Source organism: Gasterosteus aculeatus, chromosome 4 (assembly GCF_964276395.1).
Source record: "Gasterosteus aculeatus chromosome 4, fGasAcu3.hap1.1, whole genome shotgun sequence".
NCBI classification, from domain to species: domain Eukaryota; kingdom Metazoa; phylum Chordata; class Actinopteri; order Perciformes; family Gasterosteidae; genus Gasterosteus; species Gasterosteus aculeatus.
The window spans coordinates 36,084,113-36,100,922 of NC_135691.1; the positions used below are offsets into that span (position 1 = coordinate 36,084,113).

At 44.8% G+C, this 16,810-nt stretch overlaps 2 protein-coding genes and 1 non-coding gene across 9 annotated transcripts; 2 read left to right on the top strand and 1 right to left on the bottom strand.

Moving 5' to 3' along the window:
• Window positions 1–236: 236 nt before the first annotated feature.
• Window positions 237–3,865, top strand: gcc1 (GRIP and coiled-coil domain containing 1). Of its 4 annotated transcripts, none has more exons than XM_040174587.2 (4): window positions 237–444; window positions 748–1,143; window positions 1,215–1,880; window positions 2,002–3,865. In XM_040174587.2, the coding sequence occupies exons 2-4, from the start codon at window positions 769–771 to the stop codon at window positions 3,247–3,249; spliced, it is 2,289 nt and encodes a 762-aa protein (XP_040030521.2). In that variant the 5' UTR covers window positions 237–444; window positions 748–768; the 3' UTR covers window positions 3,250–3,865. The 4 variants fall into 4 exon arrangements, with proteins under 4 accessions (XP_040030521.2, XP_040030524.2, XP_040030522.2 ...); XM_040174590.2 differs by having other exon boundaries at window positions 281–444; window positions 754–1,143; XM_040174588.2 differs by having other exon boundaries at window positions 289–444; window positions 703–1,143.
• On the bottom strand, window positions 3,743–12,439 carry dennd6b (DENN/MADD domain containing 6B). 4 transcript variants are annotated; one of them, XM_040174594.2, is made up of 21 exons: window positions 11,446–12,439; window positions 11,048–11,261; window positions 10,504–10,542; window positions 10,365–10,407; window positions 10,187–10,296; window positions 9,998–10,078; window positions 9,817–9,922; window positions 9,630–9,709; window positions 6,650–6,712; window positions 6,525–6,580; window positions 6,307–6,429; window positions 6,101–6,196; window positions 5,910–6,004; window positions 5,647–5,712; window positions 5,506–5,570; window positions 5,340–5,429; window positions 5,028–5,081; window positions 4,844–4,953; window positions 4,542–4,644; window positions 4,273–4,347; window positions 3,743–4,131 (listed from the first exon to the last, which is right to left on the bottom strand). In XM_040174594.2, exons 2-21 carry the CDS (start codon window positions 11,165–11,167, stop codon window positions 4,015–4,017), a joined length of 1,692 nt encoding a protein of 563 aa, XP_040030528.1. In that variant the 5' UTR covers window positions 11,168–11,261; window positions 11,446–12,439; the 3' UTR covers window positions 3,743–4,014. The 4 variants fall into 4 exon arrangements, with proteins under 4 accessions (XP_040030528.1, XP_077957039.1, XP_040030525.1 ...); XM_078100913.1 differs by having other exon boundaries at window positions 10,365–10,404; window positions 11,446–11,555; XM_040174591.2 differs by having other exon boundaries at window positions 9,817–10,078; window positions 11,446–11,562.
• Window positions 12,440–15,219: 2,780 nt separating this feature from the next.
• LOC120817705 (uncharacterized) lies at window positions 15,220–16,499 on the top strand. Its single transcript, XR_013467347.1, has 3 exons — window positions 15,220–15,359; window positions 15,482–15,520; window positions 16,107–16,499. It is a non-coding gene; the product is annotated as an uncharacterized LOC120817705 (transcript).
• The last annotated feature ends 311 nt before the right edge of the window (window positions 16,500–16,810 follow it).

Here is a 16,810-nt window from a genome sequence, read left to right on the forward strand (position 1 = left end):
TTGAAGATTGTAATACAACCAATAACATACAATACATGTTTGATGAAAAAAATAATAAGAGTAAGAATGATTGTCTTTATTGTGTGTATGATTATTTTCTCTCATGTTGTTGCTCTTTTTATTTAATTTGTTTTGAAGTCAATATTGTATCAATAACGATTACACTATCAATACGTTAACATTATATTGCGTTTCATGTATTCAATAATTCACACTACTTCCTACGTTTATTCAAAAATAAAGATATTTTTCCTGAGTCCCGTGAACGCAGCATGGATTCCTGCTTCCGCCTCCAGTCCGGGTTCAGACCAACATGGCGGCTGTACAATGACGGTCTCTCCAGTTTAAACTGAAATTATATTATTAATGTTTACTCAATGAAACATTTTAGAAACGTTTCTGTTTGTTAAAACCCTCAGTCGGTGACCGGGTGTTTCTAATTAGGTAAGAACCCTAGACAACCGGATATTAACGTCGATGTTTGTGGTGAATATCAAATATTGTGTTTAAACCTCATACGTCACTAATGTGTCTCTACTCTGTCTTTTTGATTTTAAGGGTACTCGTACCCGACTCGAGCATTTACACTGTATATGTAGTTTATAACGTATATTTGTTTTAAATCAAAAAGTTAATTTCTCGAATTAAGAGTTTGGATCATCAGATCAGATAACAAAAATAGTTATTATGTCACATCTTAAGTATTAAAACCCAGACTGATCCGGGTGGACCGTTGGTCTGACCCAGCTGCAGCAGACCTTCAGAGACATGGAGAAGTTTGGGATGAGTTTTGGGGGCAGTTCCGGAAGAAAGGAGCTACTGGACACCATTGAGTCCCAGAAGAAGCAGCTGGTCCAGTACCAGACCCGCTTCAAAGACGTGGTCCAGGCCTATAAGAGTCTTCTCAAGGAGAAGGAGGCTCTGGAGGCAAGTTTTAAGGTCTTGGCTGTGACCCAGGAGGTGGAGCTCAACCAACAATGCCAGGACACCAGAACCACCTTAGACCTCCAAGATGACGGCTCCTCTCTGCACAGTGAGGACAGTGTGGACACTGCAGTCTCTGTGGACATGTCCAGTGAGACCACCAGAGATGACCAGGGGGAAAAGGACCAGGGAGAACCGGGATCTAGGTCCAGTTCCCTGGTATGTTTGATGACACTGATGTATGTATGTATGTAGGTCAAACTTGTGTTTGATGACTTTTGTCCCTGCAGACCCGGAGGTCTGATTCCAGCACCGGTGGCTCAGATAACTGCGGTATGGGGGTGGAGCCACGTCAGCAGGCCACACCCCCTCCCAGCACAGAGGTGGACCGTCGACTCGCCCAGTTAAAGAAACAACTGAGCACACTCACAAGCGCCCTCGCCACAGTGACGCACGAGAAGTCTCGAATGGAGGCCAGTTTTCAGGCTGATAAGCGCCAGCTGAAACAGGAAATGGAGGAGCTCCAGGACCGCCTGGTTGCTGTGACAACACAGCAGGAGGTGGAGCTGTGCGCCCTCCAGCAGCAGTTGGCTGAGGGCCGTGCTCGCATCATCACGCAGCAGCACGAGAGGGAGCAAGAGCAGGGCGACCACGTCCAGCAGCTAAGGGAGCTGCAGAGGATCCTACAGCAGGAGAGAGACCTGCGACAGAACGCGGAGCTCCGCCTGCAAGACGCCAACGCCACTCTCCTCATGACATCACAGGCCGTGGATCGGGGGGCGGAGTCAGAGGCTCACCTGAACCAGGTGAGGGAGGACAGAGACGAGCTCAGGAAGAGGCTGCTGGCTGTCGAGGAGGACCAGAAGAAACCAGATCCCAGAGTGAATGAACTGCAACAGGAGCTGACGGAGCTGAAAAAACACTTCCAGCAGCAGATTCACCTCGAGACCACAAAGGTAAACAGAGACCTGCACCAACCAAACTAACTACAACACAAGTGTATTGAGACCAGGGCGTCAAAACAGGGACCCTGACCCTTCCTCTAGGTTTAAACTCCTGCCTGGTTGTTCTTTACAGGCCTGCGAGGTGGAGGTTCGACTCCTGGAGCGCGCTCATGCTGCAGAGGCGAGGGTCGCCGGTCTGGAGCAGAGAATCTCCGAACTTTCAGAGCTTCTGGGTTCCTGTGAGAAGACGAGGCAGAGAGACCAGCAGACAGCTCAGAGACTCAGAGACCGGATCCTGCAGCTGGACACGGAGAACAAGACGTTGGCCAGCAGGATGACTTCTGACCTCGGCGTGGATGAGTCTCAGCTGGACATCTGCGTGCTGAAGGAGAAGCTGGAGAAGCTGAAGAAGCTGTTGGTCCTGGCAGCTCAGAGGAACCCAAACCAGATCATCCAGGACCTGGTGGACACCCAGGCGGAGTTGGGCGGAGACAAAGCCTCGTTGCTCCAGCAGCAGGAGCTTCAGCAGCTCAAAGACGAGTTTGAGCGCTACAAGCTGCGAGCACAGGTTGTGCTGAAGAACAAAAACGCCAAAGATGGCTCTCAGGCCAAAGAGCTGGAGGAGGTCCGGGACCAGCTGGCCGAACTAAGGGAGAAGTACATCAACCTGCGGATCCAGAGCGACGAGGCCGAGACCCGACACCGCCGCCGGCTGGAGGAGGTGCAGCAGCAGTCGGCGGGGCTGCAGCACACTCACAAACAGGAAGTGGAACGGACTGAGGTGGCGCACCGCGACGACCTGCTGCGACTGGAAGAGGAGCTTCACAAACAGAGAGAGAGGACAATGGCGCTGCTGAACGAGAAGGACCAGGAGCTGGAGAGGCTGCGTGCCGCGGTGCCGACCTGCACCAACGACACTGACAGGACGGCCGACAACATGCAGGAGTCTGGCCTGGAGACCGAGGGTGACATCATCAGTCAGGCTCTGCGGTGGCCGACGCCCACCGAGCCCACGCTGCTGCTGTACGCTGAACAGCTGGCCAGGAAGGAGGTGGAGGTGGGAAACCTGCGGCGGCAGAAGCACCGGCTGGAGGACGACGTCCACCAGCTGCAGGCTAGGCTCATTGCGAAGGGGGAGCGGCACGACGAGGAGGCGTCCGCACTGCGAGGACAACTGGACAAACTGATCAGAGATCAAAGCAGAGAGGGCGCCAACATGGAGTACCTGAAGAACGTCACTTACAAGTTTCTGACCCTGCAGGACGCCAGCGGGAGGCAGCAGACGCTCAATGCCATCCTGACCATCCTGCACTTCAGTCCACAGGAGAAGACCACCGTCATGGGGCTGCAAAGCGCCACGTGGTGGAACAACAAGAGGTAGAACATCTGGATCAGAGTCCACAGAGCCACCAGGTGGACCACCACCTGGATCAGAGTCCACCGCACCTTCTGCTGGAGCAACATTTATAGCAGAGTCCACCGGGCCCCCTGGTGGACCAACAAGAGGCGGGGCATTTGGAAATCAAAATTGACAGTAGATGGGAGTCTGGTTTATTTCTCTCTCTCTATATATATATATATATATATATTATACACACACGCAATACTGATTTGTTTTGTCTCATTTCTATGTTGTGAAATGAAGATTTAATTGATTTGAACTAAGTGATGTTTCATGTCACATTTGTGACATGATGAGTCATGTCTTCTTACGATAAACTTTCATCAAGAGAACACAACGCATCATTTTGATCAATATGTAACAAAATAAAAAAAGTTTGACTTTCAAATCCAAACATTTACAGATGTTTTGAGAAGAAAGAAAAGTTAAACCACATTAATAGTTCAATAAACACTATAAAAAAAACATCTGGTCATTGTTAAACTATTATTTATTAGTTAAACAACCATTTAAACAAAAGGTGTTGCGAAAAATATTAATAAATACGTGAAAAGAAACTGATTCATAAATAATCAAAATAAATGTATCAAATCTCCATCTGTTCGTTGTGGAGATTTTATAATACATGTTAAGGTGTTTACTCAGCGTGCATACTCTGTACTCTGTGTACTCAGCGTGCATACTCTGTACTCTGTGTACTCGGCGTGCAGACTGTGTACTCTACACACTGTACACAGCGTATACTCAGCGTGCACTCAGCACCCTCTGCAGGTCCCCAGGCAGTGAGGTGATGGTAGAGTTTATAAAAGAGTCCAGTTTGTCCAAAGCTTCGTCCTTCAACTGCAGCCTGCGACCTTTAACCTGAGCAGAAGACACAAATACATAAATATTTACAAAGCAAGCACTGTGGATCCAGCTGCTCCTCGTTTTCACTAAAACACACACTGTACAACACCTAGTAAACATGAGTAGTACAAGTATTCTAGTAGGATTCTGTCTCACCAGTTTCTCTCTCAGCTTCAGAACCAAGTCGACGATTTCCACCTCAGATTTATCTTTAGTCCAACTCACCAGGTCCTGAGGGGCACAGAGCAGGATGTTCAAGCGGGCCAGATGCTATGAAGTGATCCAGATTTTAACAGTCATCCGAGATGTTTAAGGTGGTGAAGGTGTCTTTAGTGATTCCTTCCCTTAATGTTGTACTGGAGGACATACAGATGTCAACAGTGGTCCAGATGTTTGCAATGTGTCTGATAAGATAACTAACTAACAGCGTCACAGATGACCTCCAGGTGAAGACTCTCCAGTTTTTGCGTCATCTCTTTGTGTCGATGACGATACCATCCGTCAAAGTTTGGAGACCTGAAAAATTTCCTGTCAAGAGTTCAAACCACAAAGAAGATGAATTAGTTCAGCTTTTATTGAACATGAAACAAACATCTTCTTAATCTTTCTGCTTCACTTGCAGAAAGAAATGAGTCATTAGTTAGTTAACAGGAACGACCTGCCCGACCCTCCTATATGCTCTGTGAGGTGGTGACACAGTTATTAAGGGCATCACCTTTGGACTCACCTGTACAGTCCTATCCAATCACCTTTGAGCACTGAGGTGAGCTGAGGCCCGGTGTGATCCAGAGTGGACATGAACTCGTCCTGACTGAAGGGTCGAACCTGAGGAGGAGTCTGAACACATAAATACATTAACTAACTGATGATTTCATTGTGAGGTCAACGGCAGGGATCCTCTTCCTGTTTACCTTCCACGGTGTCACCGACCTCTGCAGAGGCATCAGGCTCGCCATATAGCGCTCCTATGGGACAAAAGACAGGGACAGGTGAGAGACAGGTAAGAGACAACTCGATTACAGCGGACAATTATTTATTGATGGTTTGATGTTACAATGTTAGAGAGAGGAGCAGATCAGGAACATGTGGACTCAAATCCATTCATACCTTTGGGATTTAACATAGAATTATTGTAATTGGTTGGGACTAGACTAATAACTAGACATAACTAACTAGACTAATTGGGACTAGAAGTTAAATCAACCCATTGGCGGTCCACTTACTAGCGGGATGATGAAGCTATGAGTGAGCTCTAACAGATGTCTCCTTAAGATCGCGCTCTGAACCTCTGAAGGTCTTTTCCTTTGAATCCCCTGGAGACACAGGTTCCAACATTTCATCATCAATCATCTTCAGATCAATAAATATTGATCACAGTAATGTTTTCACCTTCAACAGTCTCTTTATAAGAATCTTGTCTTTGTGTAGAAACGTCTTAAAGGCCGTGTAGATACCTGTACACAGGAAGTTAACATCCATTAGTAGATTGCTTTAAAACATCCAACAGGAGAATAGAGACACAGGTGTTACCTGGCTTAGTGTCCAGGGATTTTAACTTGGAAAGTTTCTTCACTTTCACCTGTTTAGGTAGATCACCTGAGAGAGAAGGTCAATTAGTAACATTCTGTCTGATCAAGCTCGGTTTAACTTCAAAGTATCACCTGATTTTCCAAAACGGCACTCTACACTGGTCCCATCTACGATCTACACTCACCTGACGATCAAGTCACCCACCTGTGACTTGTAGATGATTGTAGATAAAGAAAGAATGAAATCAAAACATCTTCTTTTACCTGCCATTTTGGTTTCTCCAAGTCGTATGACGTGAGGCCAGTTCTGGAAAGTTTTAATGAAGAACGGATTGGTGACTCCAAGAACCACGTTAGGCCTGAACAGATGAGAGGGAGAGAGACAGGTGAGACCCAAACAGGCGAGACCCAGACAGGTTGAGACCCACACAGTCGAGACCCAGACAGGTACTCACGGGGCCTGAGTCCTTGTCGTGTACTCTTTGAATTCGCTGTCATGGATGGTGAAATATGGACGGAAGTCGCAGCAGAACTTCAGAGGACTGATGGAACTAAGAGAGGACGCATTGTTGCCATGATGATAGCCCAAACGCCGCCCTCCAATTGGCTAGCAGGTCTGTGACATCACAGTGTATAATTTTACTTTCGACCGCTCAGTCACCTGACGAGAGCCAGCACGGTTTCCGAGGAGACAGTGGGAGACGGCGCCATGATGACCAGCGGCTCCCCTAGCAACATGAGCTCCCAGAACATCTGCAGGTGGACCAGGACCGACTGGAAGCACCTGAGAGAGTGGGAGACGGTGAAGCTAATGATCACTGATGGACAGGAGTTAGGACAAGATCATGTTTCTGTGATGGATGTAAGTACAGGACAGACTTGAAAAGGTCTAGCTCGTGGATGGTTGGCAGTAGAGTCGGCGCCGGCAGGAGGTTCTGAGGACATAAATAAACCGTTACTCAGTCCCAGGGAGTTCTGTTCAGCACCTTTCATCTCTTCCTAACCTCTTTAGCAGTTTGTCTCACTGGACTTCCACCTGGTTTGTCGGTTTTTGATGGAATCCGAACCTGGAAAAAAAACGTTTAAAAAAATGACGTTTTGCAAGTTCAAATAAAAAATAATAATAATAATTAAAATGAGACAACGTTTATAAAATGTCAGAAGAAAATATGTTGCTTAAAACTGAGCAGCCTTATACTATAGTGTAATATTATAGCAATATTAGTATAAGATTACAAAACTACATCCTTTTTTGTCTGTGGGTAAAATGCACACTGGGAGTTACATCACATGTCATTTAGCTGATGCTTTTATCCAAAGCGACTTAAAACAATAAGTGCATTTCAACCAGTAGTAGTTTTAATGCCCACAACCTTTAGGAGACCTTTTATACTGATGATTTATTTTTTTTATATTCATTCATTTATTTATTTTGTAGGGATAATGCACACCAACAGTTGTACTGTAAGTGAGCCAGAGTTAGCCTGAGAGGCTAATTTCCATCTGCTGTCCCCGGCCTGATGTTTTTAGGCAGCCTAAAACTGCAGAATCTGAAAAGGGAAATACATTTAAAACACCTCACTTACAGTGCCTTGCATAAGTGTTCACCTCCCTCAGACCTTTCCCCATTTTGTACTGTTACAAACTTGAATAGAAGTTTCCCCTTTCAATCAACATAAGAGAACGCATACTACTATGATAATGCAAACACCTTTTATTGTGACACAAACACTAATGGGAACAACCCCCTTCCACTGCAATTACAGCTGCAAGTCTTTCAGAGTCTGTCTCCACAAGCTTTGCACATCTACAGATCAAAATGTTCCCCCATTTACTTTGGTAAAAAAAAGCTAAAGCTTTGTCAGATTGGATGGAGACCATCTGTGAACAGCAATTTTCTAATCTTGGCATAGATTCTCAGCTGGATTCAAGCCTGGGCTTTGTCCTGCTGGAAGATGAAGCTCCGCCTCAGTCTTACATTTTTTGCAGACCATCATATTTTCTTCAAGGATTGTCCCGTAATTGGCTCCATCCATCTTTCGCTCATTCTAACTAGTTTCCTGTAGCCGCTGAAGAGAAGCATCCCCACGACATGATGCTACCACCACCATGCTTTCCTGTTGGTGTGGTGTGCTCAAGGTGATGGTGGTGTTGAGTTTCCTCCACAGAGAGATGCCTCAGGTGAGGCCAAGAAGTTCCATTTTGGTCTCCTCTGAGCAGAGCACCTTCTTCTACATGTTGCTATTGCTGTTGTGGGATTTCTTCTGGTTCACTTTCAACAGCGGCTTTCTTCTTGCCACTCTTCCATTAAGGCCAGATTTGTGAAGTATAAGGTAATAGTTGTCCTGTTGACAGATTCGCCCCCCTCAGTTGTGGCTCTTTGCCGCTCCTCCACAGTTTCCATAGGCATCCGAGGCCTGAACAGATTAAGTCTATTTAAACTGCTAATAAATCAGGGAACATTTATTGCCATAATATGTCAAACATACAAGGAATTTGACTTGGCGGTTGGTGCGTAACAGCAGACAGTATGACAAGACAACAGTGCACGAGGAATAAAATAAAATATATACTACTAACCCATAGCATTATGACAATGGACGACAACAGACAACAGTACATGGGGAATACAATTAAATATAATGCTATGGGTTAGTAGTATAAGGCTATGGGTTAGTTTAAAATAAAAGAATAAAAGTTAAAGTTAATATATATTTAACAATTAAAAATAAAGTGCACCAGCGAATAGAAAGTGACGTGTGCAGTGTGAAGGGGAGTGACCGGTGGAATGTCAGAGTCAGTCAGTGGGGAACCGGCTCTGTTGATGAGCCGACGGGAAGAAACTGTTGGTGTGGCAGGAGGTCTTAGTCCTGATGGACCTCAGCCTCCTGCCAGATGGAAGGGGCACAAACAGGTTTTGTCCGGGGTGAGAGGGGTCGGCTACCATCTTTTTAGCCCGCTTCAGAGACCTGGAAGCGAACAAGTCCTGATGTTCAGCTCCTACTTGAGGTCCTGGGTGATGATGGAGCCCAGGAAACGGAAGGAAGGTGGTGACGGGGGAGTCCCACAGGGTGATGGGGGAGGGTGGGGCTCTGTTCCTCCTGAAATCCACAACCATCTCCACTGTCTTTAGAGCGTTGAGCTCCAGGTTGTTCTGGCTGCACCACGACACCAGATGGTGAGACTCCACCTGTAGGCGGACTCATCCCCACCAGAGATCAGTCCAATGAGGGTGGTGTCATCTGCAAACTTCAGGAGCTTGACGGACTGGTGGCTGGAGGTGCAGCTGTTGGTGTACAGGGAGAAGAGCAGAGGGGAGAGAACGCAGCCTTGGGGGGAACCGGTGCTGATGGTCCGAGAGGCTGAGACATGTTTCCCCAGCTTCACTTGCTGTTTCCTGTCAGACAGGAAGTCTGTGATCCACTTGCAGGTGGAGTCGAGCACGTGCAGCTGGGAGAGTTTGTCCTGCAGCAGAGACGGGATGATAGTGTTGAAAGCAGAGCTGAAGTCCACAAACAGGATCCTGGCGTAGGTTCCTGGGGAGTCCAGATGCTGGAGGATGTAGTGGAGGGCCATGTTGACAGCATCGTCCACAGACCTGTTGGCTCTGTAGGCGAACTGCAGGGGGTCCAGGAGGGGGTCAGTGAGGGTCTTCAGGTGGGACAGGACTAGCCGTTCAAAAGACTTCAAATTGACCCTTTCCACTATTATGTGACTTGCAAATGTGATTTCTGAAGGCAATTGGTCACACCAGATCTTTGTGAGGGGTTTTACGGTTAAAGGGGGTGAATACATTCAGATGTTTGTTCGTAAATAAAAAAATTTGAAATCCATGTAAAGTTTCTCCCGACTTCCAGAGGATGGACTATTTTGTGTTGGTCCATTACGTTAAATCCCAATGAAATGAATTTGAATCTGTAGTTATACCATGACTAAATGTAGCCAATAGGCAGTGTATGTGACCAAGCCCCTCCTCCTCCTCACCTGTAAGACCACGCCCATCACAGGCAGGTTGAGGGTCAGACCAGGTACAGGTGAAGGCCATTGGTCGATCCCGTTACATACTGTGAGGACAGGAAAAAAAAAATCTGATAGAACTTCAGCTGAATGACGTCATAATTACAATCCTTGTCATTCGTCCACGGTTATGACGCAAACACGACACCATCACCTGCTTCCAGACAGGGCTCCAGTTTCTCAAAGAACTCTGGAGCAATGATCTGCAGCAGGGAGTGGAACAGGTGAGTGTAGGGTAACCTGGAGACCAGCACCAGAGACTGGAACACAGGTATCACTTGGTTAATCAGGTGTGGAAAAGTGAACAGGTGTGTACAGCTGAACAGAAAACTGACCTTCTGGAAGTATCCTCTCTTCACAGATATATCCTTCACTTGTCTGAAATAGACGTAACCAAAGAAATGGGCCGTTTCAGTCTGTGGAAACAAGGAGAAGCAACCAGTCATGGTTTACCAAAGTTGGTTTATTAATGTTTATAATATATATAATCTCCAATACGCTGTCACATGGTTCCTGATCAATACCTGAAGGGTGGGTGGGGCATCTCTGTTGTAAACATCTTCTCTGACCTTTGACCCTCTTCGACCAACCGAATGACGTAACCTGAAGCTGAACTGAGTGTCGCCAAGGCATCCTAGAAAATGACGTAAACATGTGACCTTTGAGCTCATGTGCAGCCCGATGCAGTGTGATGAGAGTTACCTGAGTACGAGTCAGGGAAGGACAAGTAGCAGATGCTGGTCTTCTGAAGGCAGATCACAACAATTATAAAATCATCAATAAATATAAATATACATCAATGGATATGAATAGATGCACTGATGTATTGAGTATAACTTACTTCTTTCTCTGTGAGTTTCACATCTTGAGGATACACCAGCTGAAATCAATAAAGACAACACACTGGTGGATCAGGATTAACAGCGAGCTGTCAACTTTTTAAGAAGACTTCATCTATAAAGAAAACCTCAATTAACGTATTGTCAGTTTTTCTGATGGACTTTGGTAAAAGCAGAACAAAGATCTGTTGGAGTAAAGTAAAGAAAGCATGTCAACACAGTGTCAACACCAGCCCTCCTTACATAATCTACACTTTCTGTACAATGAGGCTCTGATACGTGACAGTTTAAGAGGTCACATACTCGTTAAGGATCAATAAGAAGATCGAAACATGTAAATCATGGTGAAGCTGCTTCACACCAACACCAAACAACCGGTTTGTGAACGGGGGGTGGTGCACCGTCACCAACACAAGGAGCACACCGCGCATTCACACTATTGTTGTTTCTGTCCCACAAACATCGATTCTCCAATCGATCATTTATCGATCGGAGCGGCTGCGATGATTAGCGATGCTAGCAATGCTAAGCTAATAGCGCCCTCACCTCTATGGCTTGTCCGAGCTCTAGGTCGAAGGTAACGACACACGCGCACTCCAACCACGAGGAGAAACGGGCCCACGGACACCGACCCCGCGGAGAACCGCATCCCTCCACCGGGTCCATCACGACCGCATCAGAGTTCGGTCCATCCTCCGGTCCTCGTCACATGGATGAGCCGTAACGTTAAAGATAACGTGTGAGGGGACTCTGCTGCCTTCTAGTGGAGCGCAGTGGTGTTTTTACATATATGCATCCATGGATGTATATATATATATATATATATATATATATATAACATGTCGACATTTTTTACTAGTACTGTATATGTATATATGTATAACATATTTATATATGTGTATTTATATATACATATAGGAAATAAAGCTGATTCTGATACATACGCGCAAGACGCTGTCCCAACAACGACAGGTGGAACCAAAAGGCGTCTGAAGAGGGACAGTCTGGACTACTTCATGTTTGGATCATCCGCTTTACCTTCGCTGCTCCCGTTGCCTAGCAACCTGCTGGGCTTAAAAACAAACAAACTAGGGAAGGATATCTTCTTCTTATTTCATTTAATTTAGTAAGATATGCTTTTCCTCTGTCACATGATATATGTCAGGCTGAGACAAGAGCATTTTCTGGTCATTTTAAATTCAGATTAATAAGTTAAGTGTATATACATCTGTTATCCACACCATCTCTCATTCCCTTCACCTGGTCATCATGCCCTTCTCACCTGCACCTGTTGGACTGACCTCCCGGTTTTGTCCCTGCCTTAACATGAGTAAGGAACTTTACTTGCATTTCAATTCAATTCAATTCAATTCATTTTATTTTGTAGCCCAAAATCGCAAATTACAAATTAGCCTCAGAGGGCTTAAACAGTCTGTACACATACGACATCCTCTGTCCCGAAACCCGCCATCGGCACAGAAACACTTCCCAAACAATGAAAGAACCCTTCAAAGATGGAAAAAAGGGAAAAAACCTTAAGGAGAACGTCAGAGGAGGATCCGTCTCCTGATGGACGACTACAATGATGTCATGTGTACAGAATGAACAATGTATAATACATGAGACTATATGACAGAAATGATTCAAGTAACTGTGAGTAGTAAACCAGACGCACAGCAGGACCACTGCAGGGACCACCACCATCACATAGAACCACCATCACATAGAACCACCATCACATAGAACCACCATCAGATAGAACCACCATCACATAGAACCACCATCAGATAGAACCACCATCACATAGAACCACCATCAGATAGAACCACCATCACATAGAACCACCATCAGATAGAACCACCATCACATAGAGCCACCATCACATAGAACCACCATCAGATAGAACCACCATCACATAGAACCACCATCAGATAGAACCACCATCACATAGAGCCACCATCAGATAGAACCACCATCACGTAGAACCACCATCAGATAGAACCACCATCACATAGAACCACCATCCACTGAAGCCTGTGGGGAGGGAGAGCACAGAGACTTAAGGAGAGGGTAATGTTGGTTTACGAGTACAGTAATATGATTAATATCTAAAATAATAATGATGATGATGATGATGATGATGATGGCAGCAGCAGGCGTCAGCAGGGCCACGGTAGGTGTCAGGACCAGAGTCCAGAAGGAACTACGATCTACGGAGACCTGATAGGGGAGAAAGCACAAAAAAAACTCCCGGAAAGAAGCTGAATTAGTGATGTGCATTAATAAAATGTGAATTATGGTAGAACGAGAGCGTGAGAGAGGAGTTCGGTGTGTCCTAAGAAGTCCCCCGGCATTCTAAGCCTATAGCAGCTTAACTAAGGGCTGGTCCGGGCTAACCTGAGCCAGCCCTAACTATAGGCACAATCAAAGAGGAAAGTTTTAAGTTTTACTTTAAAAGAGCTGACCGAATCTGCCCCCCGGACTGAAAGTGGAACCTGGTTCCACAAAAGAGGAGCTTGATAACTGAAGGCTCTGGCCCCCAGCCTACTTTTTAAAACCATAGGAACAACAAGTAACCAGCATCTATGGAGCGCATTTCTGTTTCCGAGTTGTGCTTTTGGGTTCAAGTACCTGTATTCCTTATAAGTTCACTTTTAAATGTAAGAAATAGAACTCACTCGAATATCTACCAATATAAATAGTCAGGTTTGCTAGAAGTGTTCTATGTTGTTGTTGTTGCTGTCTGTGAGTATCGAGGGAGTGTACCGACAGCGTGGGGTGCATGTTATCTGCTGCTGGAGAAACAAATAAAGGATTCCTACCAGAACGTTCATTCACCTGCGTGTGCTGAGTGACCCACTACACCCCGACGCTACAAGATATAACATCATATCTTAGTTTATAAAATGGCTTAAGTTACGGGGCGTTGGTAACCAATGTCGTGTTTTTAAATTCATGTAAGATGTGAGAACAAACTTCTCTTAGTGATAACGTTACTCCGTCCTGGTGGTGTGATGGTGGGGGGGTGGGGAGGGGTGATGTTTTATTGGCACAATTTGGGCCCCTTAGTACCCATTTATCATTGTTTACATGCTGCAGCCTACCAGCATGTAGTATTGTTGCTGACCATATCCATCCCTTTATGACCACACTGTGCGATATTCTGATGTCAGCATTCTCATATCATCTCAAACTGGTTCCAACCATTAATCCTAATATTATAAACATGTAAACTAGGGAAGATGCAGGTTTCACTGTTGTTTCTGTTGCAACAGAGAGGTCCAGAGGTCAGCTGGTTGTCATGAAGCTGCAGAGCTCTAGTGATGAAGTGAAAGAGTCAATATTGAGACGTCCTTCATGTTTCAGCAGAGACCTTCAGCCAATGACAGATGGTTTCATTGTGACCTCAGATCTGCTGACTGGATTAGTACAAATATGAGGGTGGCACGGTGGTGTGGTGGTTAGGTCCTTGGTTTGACTCCACCCGGTGGCGCTTATGGAGTCTGTATGTTCTCCCCATGTCTGCGTCGGTTCTCTCTCGGTACTGTGGCTTCTTCCCAGTCCAAAGACATGCTCTGGGGATCAGGTTGATTGGTGAATATTTATTTGTCTCTGTGTCAGCCCTGAAATTGGGTGGTGAGCAGTGTTGGCAGTAATGCGTTACAAAGTAACGCATTACTGTAATTCCACTACTTTTAGCGGTAACGAGCATGTAACAAAGTATTTTTTAAATAAATTAACGCAGTTACAATTACTGAAATTGAAATGAGTTTGTTACTCGCGTTGCTCTCTTTTGTGACGCGAAGCGGAGGGCCGGCAAATAGTAAGTAAACAGCTGCCTGTCAGCACTAAATAGTTGTGGCCACCAAACGTTGTGTGTCACAGAATAGTCGTGTACGTGCACGTAAACAGCATCGCGTCGCTCATGAGGACAGAGCGCAGGATGCTGCAGGCGGCGCTCCACGCAAACAACCAGGGCTCCACTTCACACGGACTGCAGAGCAGCCGATGAACCGGCAGAGCTGATTGATTGATCGCTCGCTGTGTTGGACATGAGATGCATCCTGTCAACTGTCGAGTCCGTTGCCTTCAGGCAAAAGCCTCAAACAGTTATTTTCTATTAAGTTAAGTATTAAAAAGGACTTTTGTACTATTGCTTGATTTGAAGGGCTGTTGCCCTGTTGATTACAATAAATAGCTCTAAAAAATATGTTTATTGTGTTTGACTGTTCAGTACTATTTATATTCATTACATTTAAAAAGCAGACATAAAAGTTACTTAAACGTTACTTTCCAGAGTAACTAATTACTTTTGATACCCAGTAACTGGTAAGTAATTCCATTACCTTTAAAAGAAGTAACTAGTAACTGTAACTAAATACTCATTTTCAGTAACTTGCCCCACACTGGTGGTGACCAATCCAGCGTGTACCCTTGCCCGCCCAATGTTAGCTGAGTTTGACGTCAGCCCCCCCACACACACCCCTTCGATGCTGCATGAAGATGGATGGACAATTGTAATGTCACCATTAACCCCTGTATAATTATACATCCTCTTATCACATGGCTGTTATAATACAAGTTATGTATAGATGACAATGTATATATATAATGTATATATATACACTGCGTATATGATTACACTGATTACACTAGTATTCCTGTTAAGCTCGAGGAGGGTTTGGTCGACAATCACATGACTGTTGGCCTTCAGACTCACTGACTCTATAAATACAAACAATCTCATGATGAAGTTTGTTCAGGCAGCTTGACTCTCTTTGAAGATGAAGATGGTGATGATGATGTTGATGATGGTGGTTTTTATCTCTGCTGGTCATCTTCCTCCTCCTCTCATGAGGTGAGATGGGAATATTAATATGAGAAGAGAAAGGTAGCGGTAGTAGTGAGTGGTTGTGATGATGATGGTGGTGGTGGTAAGGATGAAGAAGAGGATGATAACATTTTTCTCCATGCTGATAGTTCTCACCTGCTGAACATCAGAGAGGGAAACTCCACCAGGTGAGTCCTTATGTATTTATCATATTTGATTATGTGTAGTTACAAGTGGAAGCTTTAGCTGAAGAAATATTGAATGTCAATGAGGATACAAAACATCTATGTATATATTTATGTTTACCGATATTTATAAAGTTCCTGTGTGTAAGGATTGCTAAATACTGGCATTATTAATTTACTATCTAATCTGATAATTAAATAAATTATACATAAAACCTATATACAAAACAATAAAGATTATACACAAAATAATACACACAATGTGCACATACTAATACACTTTACATAGAAACGTAATACACATTATACACATATCATTCCACTATAAAATGCACACCACACATATGGACTGAGACGATGACACGCGTTATGTTTTACCTGTTTGTTTTTTTACCTAATGTAGATATACCTGCACAGAGTAGATATACTGTAGAGAGAAGAAATACATGTCCACATTAGATATATGTGAGGAGAGTAGATATTCCTATAGAGTACAGAGTAGATAAACCTGTAGAGAGTAGATACATCTGTACAGATAAATCTAGAGTCTCCTTTTGTAAAAGTCTCACCTTTGGTCCCCTTCTGTTAGTGTCTCACCTGTGGCGCCCCCCATCGCGCGACGGTGCGTCTTCTCCACCTGTCTCACAGCCAACCTTGGCTCCTCCCTTCAGGTCGGGGACGAGGAGGCCGGTGCCGCCGCTTCTGACCCGTTTGGCAATGGAAAGAAGTGACAGAAAGCAACTGCTTGCATTATCATCTGTGATCGTTTATTAATGAAAAGCACCCTGGGAGTTGTGGTTCACAGTGAAGTAGCTGGTGTTTAAATATAAGTGTGTTTATCAGCTTTTATTTCTTTCTAATCAGATGAGATAAACAATTACATAAGTAGTCAGAACAGTTCTGAGGATTTGTTCAAATGTGATTAAAATAATCAATATTATTGTGTTGTCCTTCTGATTGAATAAAATGTAGTCAAATTTCAGAGGTCAAAAGTCATTGTGGCGCAGGGGTTGGAGAAGGTGTGCTGGGAAGCACAAGGTTGGTGGTTTGAGTCCAGGCTGCCCCATGTCCCATGTCGAAGTGTCCCTGAGCAAGACACCTAACTCCTAATTGCTCCCCAGGCAAATGTGATAAAACCACGGGTTTAAAGTGTAATGTAAGTCGCTTTGGATAAAAGCGTCTGCTAAATGACATGTAATGTAATGTAAAATAGAATACCTGAGTAAAATAATGAAACCATATTATTTGTGAGCAGCAGCAATCTGGAACTGAACAGAGCCAAAGGCGACACGT

Excerpts from the sequence above, each read along its gene's own strand:
- gcc1 (XM_040174587.2), top strand. The coding sequence starts at position 769 with ATGGAGAAGTTTGGGATGAGTTTTGGGGGCAGTTCCGGAAGAAAGGAG. Across the intron at positions 1,144-1,214 it reads GATCTAGGTCCAGTTCCCTG|ACCCGGAGGTCTGATTCCAG; the intron begins GTATGTTTGATG and ends TTGTCCCTGCAG. Across the intron at positions 1,881-2,001 it reads TTCACCTCGAGACCACAAAG|GCCTGCGAGGTGGAGGTTCG; the intron begins GTAAACAGAGAC and ends TGTTCTTTACAG.
- dennd6b (XM_040174591.2), bottom strand. The coding sequence starts at position 11,167 with ATGGACCCGGTGGAGGGATGCGGTTCTCCGCGGGGTCGGTGTCCGTGG. Across the intron at positions 6,197-6,306 it reads ACCGTGCTGGCTCTCGTCAG|TTCCATCAGTCCTCTGAAGT; the intron begins GTGACTGAGCGG and ends GTCCTCTCTTAG. Across the intron at positions 4,132-4,272 it reads TGAAGCTGAGAGAGAAACTG|GTTAAAGGTCGCAGGCTGCA; the intron begins GTGAGACAGAAT and ends TCTTCTGCTCAG.